The sequence below is a fragment of the Dendrobates tinctorius genome, unplaced genomic scaffold (genome assembly GCF_039654945.1).
Source record: "Dendrobates tinctorius isolate UK_male_01 unplaced genomic scaffold, ASM3965494v1 ptg000186l, whole genome shotgun sequence".
NCBI lineage: Eukaryota > Metazoa > Chordata > Amphibia > Anura > Dendrobatidae > Dendrobates > Dendrobates tinctorius.
Genome location: NW_027361853.1, coordinates 4,570,153 through 4,589,945, shown reverse-complemented (window position 1 = coordinate 4,589,945; position 19,793 = coordinate 4,570,153). Strand labels below are relative to the sequence as shown.

The window sequence follows — 19,793 nt, the reverse complement described above, 5'->3', positions numbered from 1 at the left end:
GACCTGCGGTTTTACCTGCAGATTGCTCTGCGGTTTTGTCCTGCGGTTTTTCATCTCCTCAATAGAGGAGATGGCAAACCGCAGGAGAATCCGCAGAAAGAATTGACATGTCAATTCTTTCTGCGGATTGAAAACCGCAGATAATCCGCGCGGAAAATTCCGCACCGTCTGCACTGCGGTTTTTGATTCCCATAGGGAATCATGGTACTGGGGTCCGCAGCAGCCAAAACCGCTGCGGAACCGCAGCAAAATCCGCAGCGTGTGCACACAGCCTTAGGGTTAGGGCTAGGGTTAGGGCTAGGGTTAGGGCTAGGGCTAGGGCTCAGATTAGGGTTAGGGGTGTGTTGGGGTTAGGATTGGAGTTATAATTGGGGGTTTCCACTGTTTGGGCACATCAGGGGCTCTCCAAATGCAACATGGCGTCTGATCTCAATTCCAGCCAATTCTGAGTTGAAAAAGTCAAATGGTGCTCCTTCCCTTCCAAGCTCTGCCATGCGCCCAAACAGTGTTTTACCCCGACATGTAGGGTATCAGCCTACTCAGGACAAATTGCAAAACAATTTTTGGGGTCCAATTTCTCCTGTTACCCTTAGGAAAATAAAAAATTGGGGGCAAAAATATCATTTTTGTGGAAAAAAATGATTTTTTTATTTTCACGTCCGAGTGTTATAAACTTCTGTGAAGCACTTGGGGGTTCAAAGTGCTCACCACACATCTAGATAAGTTCCGTGGGGGGTCTAGTGTCCAAAATGGGGTCACTTGTGGGGAGTTTCAATAGTTTAGGTACATCAGGGGCTCTCCAAACGCACATGACACCCGCAGACCATTCCATCAAAGTCTGCATTCCAAAACGTCACTGCTTCCCTTCCGAGCCCCGACGTGTGTCCATACAGTAGTTTTCTCCCACATATGGGGTGTCAGCGTACTCAGGCCAAATTGGACAACAACTTTTGGGGTCCAATTTCTCCTGTTACCCTTGGGAAAATGAAAAAATTGGGGACAAATTGATCATGTTTCTGGAAAAAATACGATTTTTTTATTTTCATGCCCTGGCATTATAAACTTCTGTGAAGCCCTTGGGGGTTCAAAGTGCTCACCTCACATCTAGATAAGTTCCTTAGTGGGTCTAGTTTTCAAAATGGGGTCATTTGTGGGGGGTTTCCACTGTTTAGGTACATTAGGGGCTCTCCAAAGGCAACATGACACCCGCAGACCATTCCATCAAAGTCTGCATACCAAAACGTCACTACTTCCCTTCCGAGCCCCGACGTGTGCCCATACAGTAGTTTTCACCCACATATGGGGTATCAGCATACTCAGGACAAATTGGACAACAACTTTTGGGGTCAAATTTCTCCTGGTACCCTTGGGAAAATAAAAAAAGGTGACTAAAAGATCATGTTTGTGGAAAAAATACGAATTTTTTATTTTCACGCCCGGGCATTATAAACTTCTGTGAAGCAGTGGGGGGGGTCAAAGTGCTCACCACACATCTAGATAAGTTCCTTAGGGGGTCTAGTTTCCAAAATGGTGTCATTTGTGGGGGGTTTCCACTGTTTTGGTACATCAGGAGTTTTCCAAACGCGACATGGTGTCTGATCTCAATTCCAGCCAAAAACGTCAAATGGCGCTGCTTCCCTTCCGAGCTCTGCCATGCGCCCAAATAGTGGTTTACCCCCACATGTGGGGTATCAGCGTACTCAGGACAAATTGCACAATAACTTTTACGGTCCTGTTACCCTTGGAAAAATAAGAATTGAGGGTGAAAAGATCATTTTTGTGGAAAAAATATGATTTTTTAATTGTATGGCTTTATGTTATAAACTTCTGTGAAGCCCATGGGGGTTCAAAGTTCTCACCACACATCTAGATAAGTTCCTTAGGGGGTCTAGTTTCCAAAATGGTGTCATTTGTGGGGGATTTCCACTGTTTTGGTACATCAGGGGTTTTCCAAACGCGATATGGTGTCCGATCTCAATTCCAGCCAAAAACGTCAAATGGCGCTGCTTCCCTTCCGAGCTCTGCCATGCGCCCAAATAGTGGTTTACCCCCACATGTGGGGTATCAGCGTACTCAGGACAAATTGTACAATAACTTTTAGGGTCCTGTTACCCTTGGAAAAATAAAAATTGGGGTGAAAAGATCATTTTTGTGGAAAAAATATGATTTTTTAATTGTACCGCTGTACGTTATAAACTTCTGTAAAGCCCTTGTGGGTTCAAAGTTCTCACCACATATCTAGATAAGTTCCTTGGGGGGTCTAGTTTCCAAAATGGGGTCACTTGTAGGGGGTTTCCACTGTTTAGGTACATCAGGGACTCTCCAAACGTGACATGGCGTCCGATCTGAATTCCAGCCAATTTTGCATTGAAAAAGTCAAACGGCGCTCCTTCCATTCTGAGCTCTGCCATGCGCCGAAACAGTCGTTCCCCCCCACAAATCAGGTATCAGCGTACTCAGGACAAATTGCACAATAACTTTTGCAGTCCAATTTCTCCTGTTACCCTTGGTAAAATAAAAAAAATTGAACCTGAAGTATTTTTTTTGTGAAAAAAAGTTAGATGTTCATTTCTTTTTAAATACTCAAAAAAATTCCTGTGACGCACCTAATGGGTTAATAAACTTCTTGAATGTGGTTTTGAGCACCTTAAGGGGTTCAGTTTTTAGAATGGTGTCACTTTTGGGTATTTTCTATCATATAGACCCCTCAAAGTGGCTTGAAATGTGATGTGGTCCTAAAAATAAAATGGTGTTGTAAAAATGAGAAATCGCTGGTCAACTTTTAACCCTTATAACTTCCTAACAAAAAAAAAATTTTGGTTCCAAAATTGTGCTGATGTAAAGTAAACATGTGGGAAATGTTACTTATCAAGTTTTTTGTGTGCCGTATCTCTGTGATTTAAGGGCATAAAAATTCAAAGTTGGAAAATTGCGAAATTTTCAAAATTTTTGCCAAATTTCCATTTTTTTCACAAATAAACGCAAGTTATTTGAATGAAATTTTACCACTAACATGAAGTACAATATGTCACGAGAAAACAATGTCAGAATCACCGGGATCAATGGAAGCGTTCCAGAGTTATGACCTCATAAAGGTACAGTGGTCAGAATTGTAAAAATTGGCCTGGTCATGAACGTGCAAACCACCCTTGGGGGGTGAAGGGGTTAAACCTCATTTGCCATTTTTCAGCCCAATTCTCCAATTTACTCAAATCTGTCTGTAGTTGCAAACTGTCCTTAAAGATGAGTGTCTGAGCAAAGGGTCTGAATACTTATGACCATGGGATATTTCAGTTTTTCTTTTTTAATACATTTGCAAAAATTTCTACATTTGTTTTTTCAGTCAAGATGGGGTGCAGAGTGTACATTAATTAATGAGAAAAAAAATGAACTGTTTTGAATTTACCAAATGGCTGCAATGAAACCAAGTGTGAAAAATTTAAAGGGGTCTGAATACTATCCACACCCACTGTATATGTACTTGTGATCATTATTCTGCTATGCTACTAATCAGAGCAAGGATACAGTCGGCACGCTTACATGCTGAGAGCACACATTTGGCTTTTTTATGTTGGTGTAGTAGGGTTGGGGAAGTTGTCCTGAACCCCTAAACATGTCCCAATATAAAATGTACATAATGTGTATTTCATGCTGCTATGTATATTTATATCTAACATTGTTTCGTAATGTCGTTTAGCCTATATATGTGTTTTATACAGGGAGAGTGCAGTATTAGTAATTGGCCACTAGAAGGTGATCTATTAGTGTACATAGGATACTATAGGAGTTCAGTAGTGTAGATAATTAAGGGATCTTCCTCGGTTTCAGTCAGAAAGAGCTAAGCGCCCATAGGGCTCAGACGGGCTTAAGTGCCCTTGGAAGGAATAGATACCCCGCAAAGTTTTATTATGTGCCCAGCTATCCAGGGTTCAGGGGAGAAGATCGTATGGCAGCAGCTCCCACAGACAGAGCAGCCACACAAAAGGAAGAAAGCAGAGAGAACGCAGAAAGGTCAGAGCAGCAGTGTGCAGAAGGGTCACTCACAATGTGGTGGATCACCTCCTGGGCTGAATCTCTCCTGACCAGGGCGAAAGGGCTGGGGAGCGCTTTACTAAGGTGACGCTGAACATGGAGGACTCTAAGGAGCCGTCGGGGACGTGCTGTCCTGTACAATTGTTAAGTGGCTGAGGGAAAAGAGAAGGGAAAGAAAAGGATGTGCTGCGTAAACTGTGAACGAAATGCCGTGTCAGAACTGAATGTGCTGTGTCCTGAAGCAATAAAAGTTGTTCAGTTAAGATTTGCGCTGGAATGTATGTTTATTCAACAGAAATCTGTGGCTACAGGACTCCATCGAGGAGTGGACTCTACCAGCACCATGAGTACAGATTGTGCTATGCAGAATGAGAGTCAACCTATTTATGTAGAAGGTGGCCAGGGCATACAAAGTCAGTTAAGCTCAGCCACGAAGCATGCCGCCACGCCCACGGAAGGATCTGACACCTGTGGGACGGCCGCGGCTGATGCATCAAGGCCTTCAGAGGTGAGATTACGGCGGCCCGTCTCCGGAAGGACCCAAACCGAGCGGGATAAGTGCGGACAGTGCTCCACCATCAACAGCGGTGAGTAAACCCCTACCCTTGAAACTGGAGGGTTGGTTCTTACCGTGGTCTTCCACTCTGACAACCCATGCTGTCCCACGACCCTCTGTTCTGCGGAGCAAGCCCTTAGATTTAACCCCCAGTCATCAGGGACAGGAGAGCAGGCCCATGGAAAGTGTAGGTGCGGAATCGGGCACTCCCCGGGTTCGCGGCCCAGCACAGGGTCAGTCCTTACCTCGGGGTTAGTCCGATGGATAGCGGACATCATAGCCGAAAAGAAAAAGACGGGAAAAGGAAATTTGGGCCCAGTTGCATCAATATGGAGACGATGCTATGGCCAGGCGTCGCTCTCGCGGACAACTGGTCTACGCTAATGTGGATCAGTGGTTTGGATTTATCCATGAGGCAGGCACGGATGATATGGTCTACATTAACGCTGCCTCTGTCAAACATGGTAGACCTTTAGTGGAAGAAGACTGGGTCTCTTATTTTAAAGAGGTTATTACGCGGTAGCGGTGACACTGTGTCAGGAGGATGACAGATTGGAACTATATGCGCGCCCACGACAGAAACGATCTGCGTCCCGCGTGTCATTTGCCTCCAGCACTCCCCCTGCTGCAACCTGGCAGCCCACGGACTCTGCGGCTGCAGAGTCCTCTTCATCCCGCACACAGGCATGGAGCTCAGATGAGAAAACGGCACGGGACACGTGCCTATGAACAATGTGTATGATGACTGTGAAAAAAGTTGTGATTGTTGCACTTTGATTTAAAAAAAAATATATATATTTCGAGACTGTTCTGCATACCCACGGGTAAAGAAGCCCAGATGTGCTTCCAGAGACATGAGCAATATCTTTATGGTGAAAATAACTTTTTTTTTTGTTGTGCCTGTTGTGTTTTTCAGCTGGATAGCAGAATTTCACTTTACAGGAGCAACAGAACGGTATGTGAGCAGCAGCAACAGACTGTTCATAATACAGGTGGCCTACCCATTAGCAGAAGAACGGTGCTCCACTCAAAGGAAGGGGGACCACCCCTTTAAGACTGTAGACCTGACTGAAAGGGGTCACCAAATGGAACATTGGTGCTGATATGGACACAATCTGCGTACTTTTTTTTTTTTTTTACAATTGAGTGGACATCTACTCCATTCTGATGTGGCTCACGCTGAGCCAAATTAAACGTGTTACCTTAACATATATCTCCTTGCATGGAGTACTTGTCTGTAAATAATAAAGTTTTATGCGGGAATGGTCAGGGACGACCAATTTTAAGGAAGGAAGAATGTAGTAGGGTTGGGGAAGTTGTCCTGAACCCCTAAACATGTCCCAATAATAAAATGTATATAATGTGTATTTCATGCGGCTATGCATATTTATAGCTAACATTGTTTCATAATGACCTGAGGTTAGCATCCTCATTAGTCAGAACCTCCCACTCCCGTCTCCAAGACTTTACACGTGCCGCGCCAATTCTTTGGAATGCACTTCCCAGGTCAATACGATTAGTCCCCAATCCCCATCATTTTAAGCGTGCCCTGAAAACGCATTTATTCAGACTGGCCTATCGCCTCAACACATTAACCTAATCTATCCCTGTGTGGCACAGCCAATATTTTTACCATAACCAGATTTCCCGCATCATGTTCCCACATGCTTTATGCATCCATTAGCCCTCTGTGTTTGTACTGTTACACACTTAACATTATGGCTGGTCCATACAATCAGGGCAACTGTTACCACCCACCTTTCGTGTCTACCTCTTTCCTCATAGACTGTAAGCTTGCGAGCAGGGCCCTCATTCCTCTTGGTATCTGTTATGAGCTATGTGATTATTGTTATGCTGTAATGTCTATTGTCTGTACAAATCCCCTCTGAAATGTAAAGTGCTGCGGAATAAGTCGGGGCTATAAAAATAAAATTTATTATTATAGTTTAGCCAATATATGTGTTTTTTTACAGGGAGAGAGTGCAGTATTAGTAATTGGCCACTAGATGGTGATCTATTAATGTACATAGGATAGTATAGGAGTTCAGTAGTGTAGATAGTTAATGTAGGAGGGGAGGGGTCACTTAGGTTAGAGGAAGGGATCTTCCTTGGTTGCAGTCAGAAGAAGCTGAGCGCCCATAGGGCTCAGAGGCGCTTAAGTGCCCTTGAAAGGAATAGATACTCCGCAACGTTTAAGTACGTGCCCAGCTATCCAGGGGAGAAGATCGTACGGCAGCAGCTCCCACAGACAGAGCAGCCACACAAAAGGAAGAAAGCAGAGAGAACACAGAAAGGTCACAGCAGCAGTGTGCAGAAAGTTCGCTCACAATGTGGCGAATCACCTCCTGGGCTGAATCTCTCCTGACCGGGGCGAAACGGGCAAGGAAGCGCATTACTAAGGTGACGCTGAACGTGGAGGACTCTAAGGGGACCGTCCTGTACAATTGTTAAGTTGCTCAGGGAAGAGAGAAGGGAAAGACAAAAAGATGTGCTGCGTAAACTGAACGAAATGCCGTGTCCTGAAGCAATAAAAGTTGTTCAGTTAAGATTTGCACTGGACTCTATTTCTTCAACAGAAATCTGTGGCTACAGGACTCCATCGAGAAGGAGTGGACTCTACTAACAGCACCGTGAGTACACATTGTGCCATGCAGAATGAGAGTCAACTTATGTAGAAGGAGTCCAGGGCATACAAAGCCAGTTAAGCTCAGCCACGACTACTGCCCTGGCCGACTCCTACACTGGTGGCCAAAAAAAAGGGATATTATAAAATTTATACGGGGAAATTTCTTTGTTTTTAACGCTTGCCAAAACTTCTCATCAACTTAGTCCTCAGCTTTATCCCCCCATGTGCACACAGCAGTTAGGATAAAATGCAGATATATAGAGGTTATCCAAGATTTGAAAACAAAGACTGATTTTTTAAATGGAGACTATTATCCCAAATTTACACTTTTACAGTAAAAAAAAAAACACTTAATTTTAAAATTAATTTCTTCCATGCTCCAAAAGACCCTCAACTTAAACGTAAATGAGGGAGCTCAGTGCACCCTTGGCGTGGCGAAATGTGTCGGTGCACCGCTCCACCCACTTATTTAGATTGCCACTCCACCCACTTATTTAGATTACAACTCCTTCTATGTTGATTGACAGTACTGGCATACCTACAGCCAGAGCTGTCTGAAGATAAGCCTCAGTTATGTGTGCACTTTCCCTATGAAAGGAGTAAGAAAGCACATCACTCTCTCCTCGCTGCTGTCATCACTTGTGCCATCCTCCAGTGTAGGAGTGAAAACACAAATCACTCTCTCCTCTCTGCTGTCATCACTCGTTGCCATCCTCCAGTGTAGAAGTGAGAACACAAATCACACTCACTTCCCTGCTGTCATCGCTCCTGCCGTCCACCACTGTAAAAGTGAGCACACAAATCACTCTCTCCTCGCTGCTGTCATCACTTGTGCCATCCTCCAGTGTAGGAGTGAAAACACAAATCACTCTCTCCTCTCTGCTGTCATCACTTGTGCCATCCTTCAGTGCAGGAGTGAGCGCACAAAATCACTCTATCCTCACTGCTGCTATCGCTTGGGTACACCTGTTTAAGTAAGCAATGTCAGCTGCGAGGAGAGAGTGATTTTGGTTCTCACTCCTGTACTAGAGTAATGGCGGAGGAGTCGAACGCCGGCAGCAGTGAGGAGAGAGCGAACTGTCTTCTCGCTCACGCACTTGAACAGTGCACACATAATCAAGATTTATCTTCAATCAACATAGGAATGGCAATAATCTAAAGAAGTGGGTGGAATGGTGCACTGAGGCATTAGGCCATGCCATTTGTGCACAGAGTACCCTTAATTACATATTACAATAAAGCTGTATTTTTGTTATGAGCAATGAAAACACAGATTTAGCCCCTTCTCCCCTGGGTGATTTTCTGTTTTTGTTTTCTTTTCCCCTCCCCTTCTTCCAAGAGTCATATTTTTTCTATTTTTCCAGCGATACAGCCGTATGAGGGCTTGTTTTTTTGCAGGACTGGTTGTACTTTTGAATGACACCATTCAATCTGCCATATAGTGTACAGGAAACCGGGAAAAAAATGCCAAGTGCGGTGAATTTGGATAAAAAGTGCAATTACACTATTTAATTTTTTTTATTTACCATGTTCAATATATAGCATAACGGACCTGTTATTATGATTCTACTGATCAGCACGAGCACACAGATACCAAACATGTACAGTTTTTTTTGTTATCAAGTAGTGAAAAAAAATTCAGAAATTAAAAAAAAAAAAAAAAAAAAAAATCAGCTTTTGTAATTTTCCGAGATCTGTAATGTTCTCATTTTTCACGATCTTGAGCTGACGTTTTTATTGATACCATTTTGATGTACATACAATGTTTTGATCGCCCGTTATTGCATTTTACTGCAATGTTGGAGAGGCCAAATAAAAACGTAATTCTGGCATTTTGATCTTTCTTCTCGCTACCGTGTTTACCAATTGGATTAATTTATTTGATATTATGAAAGATTGGGCTTTTCTGAACACGGTGATAACAAATATGTGCTTTTTTTGTTTTATTTTTAATGGAGCAAAAGGAGGATCATTTCACCGTGTTTTTTTTTACTTTTTATTTTTTTACTATATTTATTAGTCCCCTTAGGAGACCTGAAGCTGAGATTGTCCAATCACTTGTGCTACACATAGCAAGGCTGCAGCACTTCTATGTATATCAGAAATCACAAACTGGCATTCACAGGAGGATCGTGATGACAGGCACAGGGGTCATCAGCAGACCCCCAGCTGTCATAACAACCCATTGGCGCCCCGCGACTACTCGCTAATGGGCGGGATTAATAACACATTTCCTGTCTGCGCGCGTTAAATGCCACGGTTATTGATTGACAACAGCATTTTTAACTGGTTGTCAGTGGCATTTGATGACTGATTGAATCAGCCATGAAGTGTGGGGAAAGATGCAGGCTCACAAGATGAGGCAAGGAAAAGGTCGATGATGTACATGTAAGTCATTGGTCATGAAGGGGTTAAAAACGTAAAGAACGATTTTTATTACTGCACCATCTCCTGCAAGGCTATGTGGTTAGTTTGAAGTGTAAATTTGGGGTGTTATAGACTCCCTTTAAGAAACAGCGCCACAACAGTTTATAGGTTGCTTCAGGTACTGCAAGTCAGGTGGATTGATGTGAGTAGGGCCTAAGGTGCAATAACACCCACATCCTATGCACAGGTATTGGGCCAGTTTTGGAAGACAGCAACCATGGTTTTCTAATCCTGGACAATCCCTTTGATCACATACAAAGTTATTTGCGGCTTTCATAAATCAATGTAACAATTCACTCCTTTAGTACCTATATATAATGTATATAGACACTAAAACGTTGTGCATGCCCAGCTTCGGGTGTTTTTCGCATCAAAATTCCAGCCATTAAAGCATACATTGCGCACCTGCAATAATTTTGCTGCAAGCCGCCTGTGTAAAGGAACGTTCTCCCCCTATCAGACTACTGACTATGGAAGCATTCAGCTCACTAAGCGATGTGTTCTTACCCGGTCAAAGTGGTTGAAAGAGTTCCTGAATTCATTCATCTGCTCCTGGCTGATACCTTTGGCGTCTCGTGTGAGAATCTGGTTTTCTACCTCATTAATGGTTCTGGCAATGGTGGTAAGGAGTTGTTCCCATCCCACACGGATGTGCTGCGGTAACAAATAAGCGTAATGTTATGGCAAAGTCTCCCCAAGTAGGAGTTAGGGGCACAATGATTAATGCTTGAAAACATCCCTTAAATGTTAAAGCAGATCTATCATGAAAATTCAAATACACCGTACTTTTTTCCTCCCAAAATGTGGAGGAAAGTGGGGCAGGTGTCTTATAGTCTGGATGTACCGGCTCTGGCTGTGGTGGGGAGGTGGGGGAGTGGTTTCGGCGGAGCAGCGGGTCACAGAGGCAGGAGCTGACGGTTGCCGCTAACTCCTGTGCCTGCTGATAAAGTGAAATGAATATTCACTGCATTCCATGCCCATAGGCGTGCAGGGCAATGTATATTAATTTCTTTTTGGCATCCTGGTATGATTGGCCCCATCCCGTTCCTGGTATGATTGGCCCCTTCAGAAAAGATAAAAAAAAAAAACAACAGATTACACAGAGAGCAGTAAGTGTTCATTGCTCTTTAGTAGCACGCAGTGTCAGCAATCACGTGTGCCGATACTTGAGAGGTGAATATTAATTTCTCTTAAGTATCGGCACACGTGACCGCTGGTAGCAGCAGGAAGCCGGTGGCTGACACTGCGCGCTACTGAAGAGCAATGAATGCTCACTGCTCTCTGCGATGAACAGTCCCGGTGAGTATTCTGGCAGCTGTGCTCTGCTTGTGACCAGCGCACGACGTCCATGCCATGTGCTGCTTATAGGCATTAAGCAGCTGCGGGCAACAGAGCAGGACGCGGCGAGGGAGCGGAGGAAGTTAAACGTAATGGTTTGTTTTTTTAATCTTTTCTGATGGGGCCATGCATACCAGGATAAGGAAAGGATGGGGCCAATCATACCAGGATAAGGATGGGGCCCTGCATACCAGTATACGGATGAGGGCGATCATTCCTTCCAGGATAAGGATGAGGGGGACCATTCCTACAAGGATAGGGATGAGGGGGTCATGCTTACCAGGCTAGGAATGAGGGGCAATGCATACCAGGATAGGGATAAGGGGGGCCATGCATACCAGGATAGGGATAAGGGGAGCCATGCTTACCAGGATAGGGATGAGGGCACCATGCATACCAGGATAGGGATGAGGGGGCCATGCATGCCAGGATAGGGATGAGGGCGATCATTCCTTCCAGGATAAGGATGAGGGGGACCATTCCTACAAGGATAGGGATGAGGGGGCCATGCTTACCAGGCTAGGAATGAGGAGGCATGCATACCAGGATAGGGATGAGGGGCAATGCATACCAGGATAGGGATGAGTGGCCATGCATACCAGGATAGGGATGAGGGCACCATGCATACCAGGATAGGGATAAGGGGGGCCATGCTTACCAGGATAGGGATGAGGGCACCATGCATACCAGGATAGGGATAAGGGGGGCCATGCTTACCAGGATAGGGATGAGGGCACCATGCATACCAGGATAGGGATGAGTGGCCATGCATACCAGGATAGGGATGAGTGGCCATGCATACCAGGATAGGGATGAGTGGCCATGCATACCAGGATAGGGATGAGGGGCCATGCATACCAGGATAGGGATGAGGGGCCATGCATACCAGGCTTGGGATGAGGGGGGGCCATGCATACCAGGATAGGGATGAGGGGCCATGTATACCAGGCTTGGGATGAGGGGGGCCATGCATACCAGGCTAGGAGTGTATCAGGATGGGGATGAGAGGACCATATTTACTAAGATAGGGGATATAAAGTACAGAGTTGACCACATATGGTTCCTTAGGTTTTTCTTTCTCCCCTAATTTCCTCCTCTAAAACCTAGGCACGTCTTATAGTCCGAAAAATGTGGTATATGCATACAATAAGTAGATTTCCTGATGAGACTGGAGTACTTACTATGAAAATCCAAGCCAGAAAGCCTGCATAATTTTTGTATGAAAATGTTATTTTCTAATATTAACATGTTAATTTAAATTTGAAGATTATACCTCAATACTGACATGGAATTTCAAATTAAATACAACAGCCTCATCAGGTCCAAAATCTATTTAGAGCGTTATTCCCCCATAAACAAGTTATCCCCAAATAAAGGAGATAGCTGATAACTTGCTGTTCCCGAGAATGGGGCTTCAGAGCTGTGCAGCCATTCCCTTAATGGTGCATTTGTGGCGTTTATTGTCTATGGGACTCCTCGCAGAGCACCGTTCTAACGGTTTTAAAGTCCTGAACTTGGGATTGCAGGGGATCCCAGCGCTCAGCCCACAGGGACAGGGAATAACTTGGGAATAGAGACTTATTTATTTTTTACAAAGATTGTGAAAGATCGGATAAGTCAATCATCATTTACTTTTGTCATGTTGTGAAGGGCTAATAATAATAATAAAAAAGTAACATCTTAATTAAACAATGTGAACATACACTGTACATATAAGTTTTCCACCATTCATTGTTACCTTATTGTTGTTGATCTGATTTTGAGTAGCAGTAAGACTAGACTTACCTCCATGGTGTAGTTGGTGTGCTTGTTATCAAATATAAGCGCCTCCTGTATCTGCTGGTGATCACCTTCTAATTGGTCAATCTTTGGTTTGTAGTTCACAATACTCTTTTCATACTGTCGCAAATGATTGATCTGATCTTCTAGCGTGCCATGCATTTCTATAGAAATACGCCCGATCTCCTATGGATGAACAACCGCATGAAATACAATTCATAACGGTCTTATCTGAGAAATTCTATGCATCAATAAAACAATCATCCATATTTTGTGACTCTTTACCTGCATCTTTGTTTGTATCCATGGACCAATAACATTGGCCTGTGCCGCAAACTGTTTCCGCAGTCTCTCGTTCTGCTGCTGCCGTGCATGCTCCTCCATTAATGCTTGATCTCGGCGGGGAACCAGCTGTCTTACCTGCACATGAAAAAATAGAAGCATAAGAGTACTTTGTTGATCTTAGGAGATAAAACTATTGGTTCCAGACTTCCACCCTCTGCTACTGTAAATTTACAGCGAAGGGTTAAAGCTCCTTGCAGGAGCAGGTATGGTGCTGCTTAGAAGACAGAAGCAGCTTCATCATGCTTCTGTCTTCTATTTTGCCAACTATATAGAACTCACTAAGATCTTTGTAGTGTACAGATGCATCGGCACGACTGAGAACCCGGATGTCTGCCAGCATGCCAGGAAAGTCTGGCACAGCAGGGGGCAGCATTCACCTGTAACTGGAGCTCCAATGATTACCCCAGTAAAGCCCCCTTTACATTTAGCGATGCCCCAGCGATCCCGACAATGATACGACTCGGACAGGATCGCTGGTGCATCGCTAAATGGTCACTAGTGAGCTGCCACACAGGCAGATCTCACAGTGATGTAGCGACGCAGCAGCGATCTAGCAGACGATACTTACCTTTCACACACAGCGATCCTGACGTCCTCCCGCCCGCCTCCACACGTCGCTCGTCGGCGCCAGCAGGAAGCGCCCGACGAGAAATGGAGCTGCGCGATCAGCGATGGACAGCGGGGGGGCCGGTCTGAGGTAAGTATCACACATATCGCTGCTGCGTCACCAAATCGGTGATGCTTTAGCGATATTGTTAGCGATATCGCTATGTGTAAAACCCCTTTTACAGTGCAGAAAACAAAAATTGCAAGAAAAAGAACATAAAAAATGTTCCCCCATCTTCTTTGATGCTTTATTGGGGGAGCAAATCACCTCAAAAAATTGAGTAAAATTCCTCAAAAAGAATTGACATTCTAAAATATTAAAAATCAACACCACACATTGATTTGTGCAGAATGTGGATAAGATCTGTGACAATCTCATCCATTCTGCTGCAATGCTATGCCGTAGCAAATCTTCCAATCAAAAATCAAGGAGAAATAATGAATAGATGGACTTGCATGTATATTCGCAGAGAATGCAAAGTGGCAATACAATAAATCTTCTGTTACAAAATGTGGCGTAAATTGCAACATTTTCAATTAGAAAACAAATGAAGTGAAATAAACTCACATGGTCCCACTTGTTATTAATCTCTTGCGGCGAGATAGTGGAGTAGGGGTTGGTACCAGACATGTTGACATGGTAGGTCTGAGCAATCTTCGAGACCTCGTTATGTATCCCAAGTATTGCTTGTCGCTCCTTATCAGCTTCTGGAAGTGTTGCTTTGAACTGTTCATGCGCCGTGCTCAGTCCCTGGACAGAAGAAGATATTTAGCGAAGGTTTTATAGGAAGTGGACTGTTACCCCAGGTTTAAGTTTTAAGAGCGTAGAGCGGTGAAGGGACCTTCAGACATGACAAGTGTCGTGTATTTACTACCTTTAGAGTCAATGTGCATTGCGTGAATTGAGAGAAGCTGGATAAGCCTAGTCGGCATGTGACAATCACATACATACTGTCACGTGACCGCCCGCTAGCACCGGGAATACAGGGAAATTGTGACATGGGCTGCCATGATTTGGCAGTCTGTAGCCACATATATTGTTCCAACCCCTATAAAGCCACCTTTTTTTTGGGTGGAGGCATGTAAAAACGCCATCACTGTTTTTTTGCATCTTTTTTCTTACACATTTTTTTGAGATTCACATTTCTCTAGTAAATCCCAGCCAACATCTGTGGTCAGCACTATTTACCCAAATATCGGAAACAAAGCATGGGAAATCCATTGTGTGCGACGGCACCCTAAATCTAATAACAAGGTTTCATGAATATTTGTGTTTACTACCCTAATGGCGTCCACTACAAGTAGGACTGGTCCCAAACTGGAACAGGCCACAGTCCACTTATACTATGAGCCCTTTTGGATAATCTAAAGGAGCAGCTTAATTTTATTTTACATGGTAGATTATTTTTTTTAAATGGAATCCATAGGAGTTTCTAAAAACAAGCACTTTTGCAATTCACTGCTTGTTAAAATTTTCAGCCTTTCTTAACAGAACACTTTCCTTGTTTATAGCATGTTACCTTGGAGACCGACCACCATTTCTACATAGAAGAACATGAACAACATTTAGAAGCTCTTTTCTATTGAGCTTGCAAGCGCTGCTATGATTCCTAGGTAACGAGCTGTAAACAAAAAAGTGTTAATATCTCAAGAACGGCTGCAATTTTTAACAAGCAGTAAATTACAAGAGAGCTTGCTTTTACAATAACTATCCGACAATATCCATCTATGAAGATGGGAATAACCCTTTTAAGACACTAACAGCAGAATAACTAGAGGTGACATACAGGGGGAGATGCAAGCCAGGTAAGTCCAATAGTTCACACGACTGATATAAATCCTGTTGGGTGTTCCAATACTACAGAAATCACAAATACTAATAGGTCACACAGTTTAGTGTTAGGATCCAGGATATCCCCCTTATGTATTTAGATTGATGAATGCATACAGTAACTGAGCAAATACAGAATGAAATAGGTGACATTATTTATTCAAGGGGAAACGTTTATGAACACCTGATGAAAGAAAAATGGTTACATTTCTTGTCAGCAGCCAAACACAATGCCATTTATTAAATCAGCGAGACACAAAAATATAAATGTCTGAAACTGAATTGGGACAGCATGGTGGCTCAGTGGTTGGCACTGTACTATATACTGTATAGGGCAGCACGGTGGCTCAGTGGTTAGCACTGTACTAATATATATATAAAGTGGCTCAGTGGTTACAACTGTACTATATATAGGGAAGCACAGTGGCTCTGTGGTTAGCACTGTACTACATACAGGGCAGTACAGTGGCTCAGTGGTTAGCACTGTACTATATATAGGGCAGCATGGTGGCTCAGTGGTTAGCACTGTGCTAAATATAGGGCAGCACGGTGGCTCAGTGGTTAGCACTGTACCATATATAGGGCAGCACAGTGGCTCACTGGTTAGCACTGTACTATATATAGGTCAGCACAGTGGCTCAGTGGTTAGCACTGTACTATGTATAGGGCAGCACAGTGGCTCAGTAGTTATCACTGTACTATATATAGGGAAGCCCAGTGGCTCAGTAGTTAGCACTGTACTATATATAGGGCAGCACGGTGGCTCAGCGGTTAGAGCTGTACTATTATATAGGGCAGCACAGTGGCTTAGTGGTTAGCACTGTACTATATATAGGGCAGCATAGTGGCTTAGTGGTTAGCACTGTTACTTTACAGCAATGGGGTCCTGGGTTCTAATCCCACCAAAGACAACATCTAAAAGGAGTTTGTATGTTCTCCCCATGATTGCGTGGGTTTCCTCTGGGTTCGCAGATTTCTTCCCATGCTTTATCTATTATGCTTTGCTATATAACAAATAATAACCGAAGAATACATCACTAATCTATTGCAATAGCAGTGCCACACCGGGGCACAGGTCATTTGCAGTATTGCATTTCAGTCCCTTCAATGGAGCGGAGCTTTAAAATGCACAAGCATAATGCAATTCTTGGAAGAAAGCAGCCATGTTTTCTAACGACAACTTTAATTTGTAAATGGGTTGTTCAGACTTGACAAACTTTTGTTGTTTAGACCCCAAAACGTGCTGACATTTGTCAGTATCCATGCTCATATTTGATCACGGACTGTTATCACTGCAGCATAACTCTGGAAATACCTCAATCTCCTCAATGGTATGAACAATGAAGGTGTCCTGCAGATCTTCCATCGCTCCTTCCATCCAGTTGTTAAATGGTGCAGCTCTTTTTGCATACTCCAGGTAAAGCTGATCAATGGTTTCCAACAACTTCTCCGTTCTCTGCGTTCAAAACAGACATTAGTAGATCATTATCTCCCATATATACCTATATATGGATTGAGAGAGCGAAAGAAAGCGCAAACGAAAAAGTGAAAGAGAGCAAGAGAAAGTGGGAAAGCGAAAGAAAGCAAGAAAAAAGCAAGAAGGCGCAAGATAAAGAGTGAGTGGAAAGGAAGACAAAAAGCAAGAGAAAGAAAGCGAGAGACAGAACACAAGGGAAAGAGCGAGACAAAGAAAGAAAGCCAGAGACATCAAGAGAGAGAGCAAGAGAAAGAAAGCAAGAGAGCGCAAGAGAGATAGCAAGAGAAAGCGCTAGACAAAAAAGGTTAGAGAGCACAAGAGAAAGAAAGCGAGAGAGAGAGCACAAGAGAAAGAAAGCGAGAGAGAGAGCACAAGAGAAAGAAAGCGAGAGAGAGAGCACAAGAGAAAAAGCGAGAGAGAGCACAAGAGAGAAAGCGAGAGAGAGCACAAGAGAAAAAGCGAGAGAGAGAGCACAAGAGAAAAAGCGAGAGAGAGAGCACAAGAGAAAGAAAGCGAGAGAGAGAGCACAAGAGAAAGAAAGCGAGAGAGAGAGCACAAGAGAAAGAAAGCGAGAGAGAGAGCACAAGAGAAAGAAAGCGAGAGAGAGAGCACAAGAGAAAGCGAGAGAGAGAGCACAAGAGAAAGCGAGAGAGAGAGCAAGAGAAAGAAAGCGAGAGAGAGAGCAAGAGAAAGAAAGCGAGAGAGAGAGCAAGAGAAAGAAAGCGAGAGAGAGCAAGAGAAAGAAAGCGAGCGAGAGCAAGAGAAAGAAAGCGAGCGAGAGCAAGAGAAAGAAAGCGAGAGAGAGCAAGAGAAAGAAAGTGTGAGAGCAAGAGAAAGAAAGCAAAAGAGGGCAAGAGAAAGAAAGCAAGAGCAATGGAAAGAGAAAAAAATAAAAACAATGAAAGACATTAAGCAGTTGCTCCATATTCCCACTGCTTGTGCACAGAAGGCACCACATTATCTCCAGTATTGGGGCTAATTGTCCTGTGGATCTGCGGCGCTACTAACTGCACTTTAGCAAATGATATCCAAGGGATAGGCTTTGAGTTTTTGAAAAAATCCATCTAGTGGTAATAGATGCGGGGTCTGTCCATGCAGGTTAATTTACAATTATAGGCCCATGAAATTCTACTTGTGATCCGTCTGATATTTTTCAGACATATGTATACACTATTATTGTTTTCAGTTGCCTGATGCCAGAGCGAAGATTAGAGGACCCCACAGATCTGCTCAAAATATATATTAATAAATGGATCAAAAGAGAATTACAGCTACACAATAATTCGCAAAATGAGAGTTCACAACTCCCGATGTGGAAGCTTCTTTTCCTTCCATATTAACAGGGACATTACATCAGGAACACTGGGTCCTACAAATAAAGCTGGTTCATATTATGCTCAATTGAGTTTTTGGGAAAAATTCACAGATTTCTTACCTCCAAAGCCTCTCTCCGTTTCTGGGTGAGTGCACCAAGGTTGTCCCACTGGTCACAGATTTTTTGGCATCTAGCATTTACACTTGGAGAGTCGTAGTAATCCAGCTCACTACATGAAAACCAAAGAAGCAGAGTTCAGCGAGCACCAAAACAATCAATGTGTCAAACACAACATCAAACCTCACGAGGCCCGGTACAGTGAGCCGACAAGCTGGGCACATTACTTGGGATTGTTTATTGATTTTTCCATTCATACATTTCTCATCGGCTACAAATTATTCAGTGAGCACTGAATGATGAGAAACAAACTACCCTATAAATCCTGCACACAGTCAGCACCTCAATTATTAGCAATTGTCCTCCATTATGAATACCATCTGGCACTAGAGCAGGAGGAGATGACCGCCGAGGTGCGGGTCTGATGTGCCAACTATCAAGTGCGTTATAGGAAAAGGAGTGTAACCAGATTACTGATTGTTAAGAGTCACATGGATCTTCACAGCCCTGCATAATCAATGCATACGGTTTTGCCTGTAACACATTTGTCAGAATGTGGCCACACACCAACCACTAGTGGTAACAATATAGTGCACGGGACAGATACCATCATATTAAAGAACTACCAGATTTCTTGGATGCATTTTTGTTAACAAGAAAAACCCGTTAAAAAAAGTGTTCCCAATCAGGAACTGCAAGATATGGTAATTGTATAGTGTGAGTGTTTGCCTGTAGCAGACCTGTGTGGGTTTATATGTGCATGTAGCAAAGCTGTGTGTGATTATATATGCACTAGATTATGGCCCGATGCTATCGGATGCAATAGCATCACACCTCTTGCCATGTTAACCCTCAACACACACACTCCTCTCACCTTTCACCATCTCCACTCACTCTTTCACTCCACATACGACCCTTTCTCTCACTCCATCTCTCATACTCACGCCGTCATCGCCGCTGCTCCACGATCCCCGACATCATCTTCCACCGGCGCCATCCTGGATCCAGACGTTGTCCACGCCAGCGACATGTTCTTGCGGCGACGCCATCTTGAGTATCGTGAAATCCTGCGATACTCAAGATGGCATCGCCGGAAGAACATGTCGCCAGCGTGGACGACGTCGGGATCCAAAATGGCGTCGGCGAAATCTCGTGAGTTTTCGCCGATGCCATTTTGGATCCCGACATCCTCCACGCCGGCGACATGTTCTTGTGGCGACGCCATCTTGACTATCGCGGGATTTCGCCGATCCAAAATGGCGTCGCCGCAAGAACATGTCGCCGGCGTGGAGGACGTCTGGACCTAGGATGGCGCCGGCAGAAGAAGATGTCGGGGATCGTAGA

The 19,793-nt window shown here is 43.9% G+C and overlaps 1 protein-coding gene across 5 annotated transcripts in view; it reads right to left on the bottom strand.

Annotated features, from left to right (window-relative positions):
- LOC141055551 (alpha-actinin-1) overlaps positions 1-19,793 on the bottom strand; it is a 150,435-nt gene that overhangs the window by 17,554 nt on the left and 113,088 nt on the right. For all 5 annotated transcript variants that reach the window (XM_073552172.1, XM_073552174.1, XM_073552176.1 and 2 more), the window contains 6 exons: positions 18,453-18,561; positions 16,856-16,996; positions 14,278-14,460; positions 13,044-13,178; positions 12,765-12,944; positions 10,149-10,295 (listed from right to left, as the gene is read on the bottom strand). In XM_073552172.1, the coding sequence (XP_073408273.1) occupies positions 10,149-10,295; positions 12,765-12,944; positions 13,044-13,178; positions 14,278-14,460; positions 16,856-16,996; positions 18,453-18,561 (895 nt within the window). The remainder of the gene's footprint in view (positions 1-10,148; positions 10,296-12,764; positions 12,945-13,043; positions 13,179-14,277; positions 14,461-16,855; positions 16,997-18,452; positions 18,562-19,793) is intronic.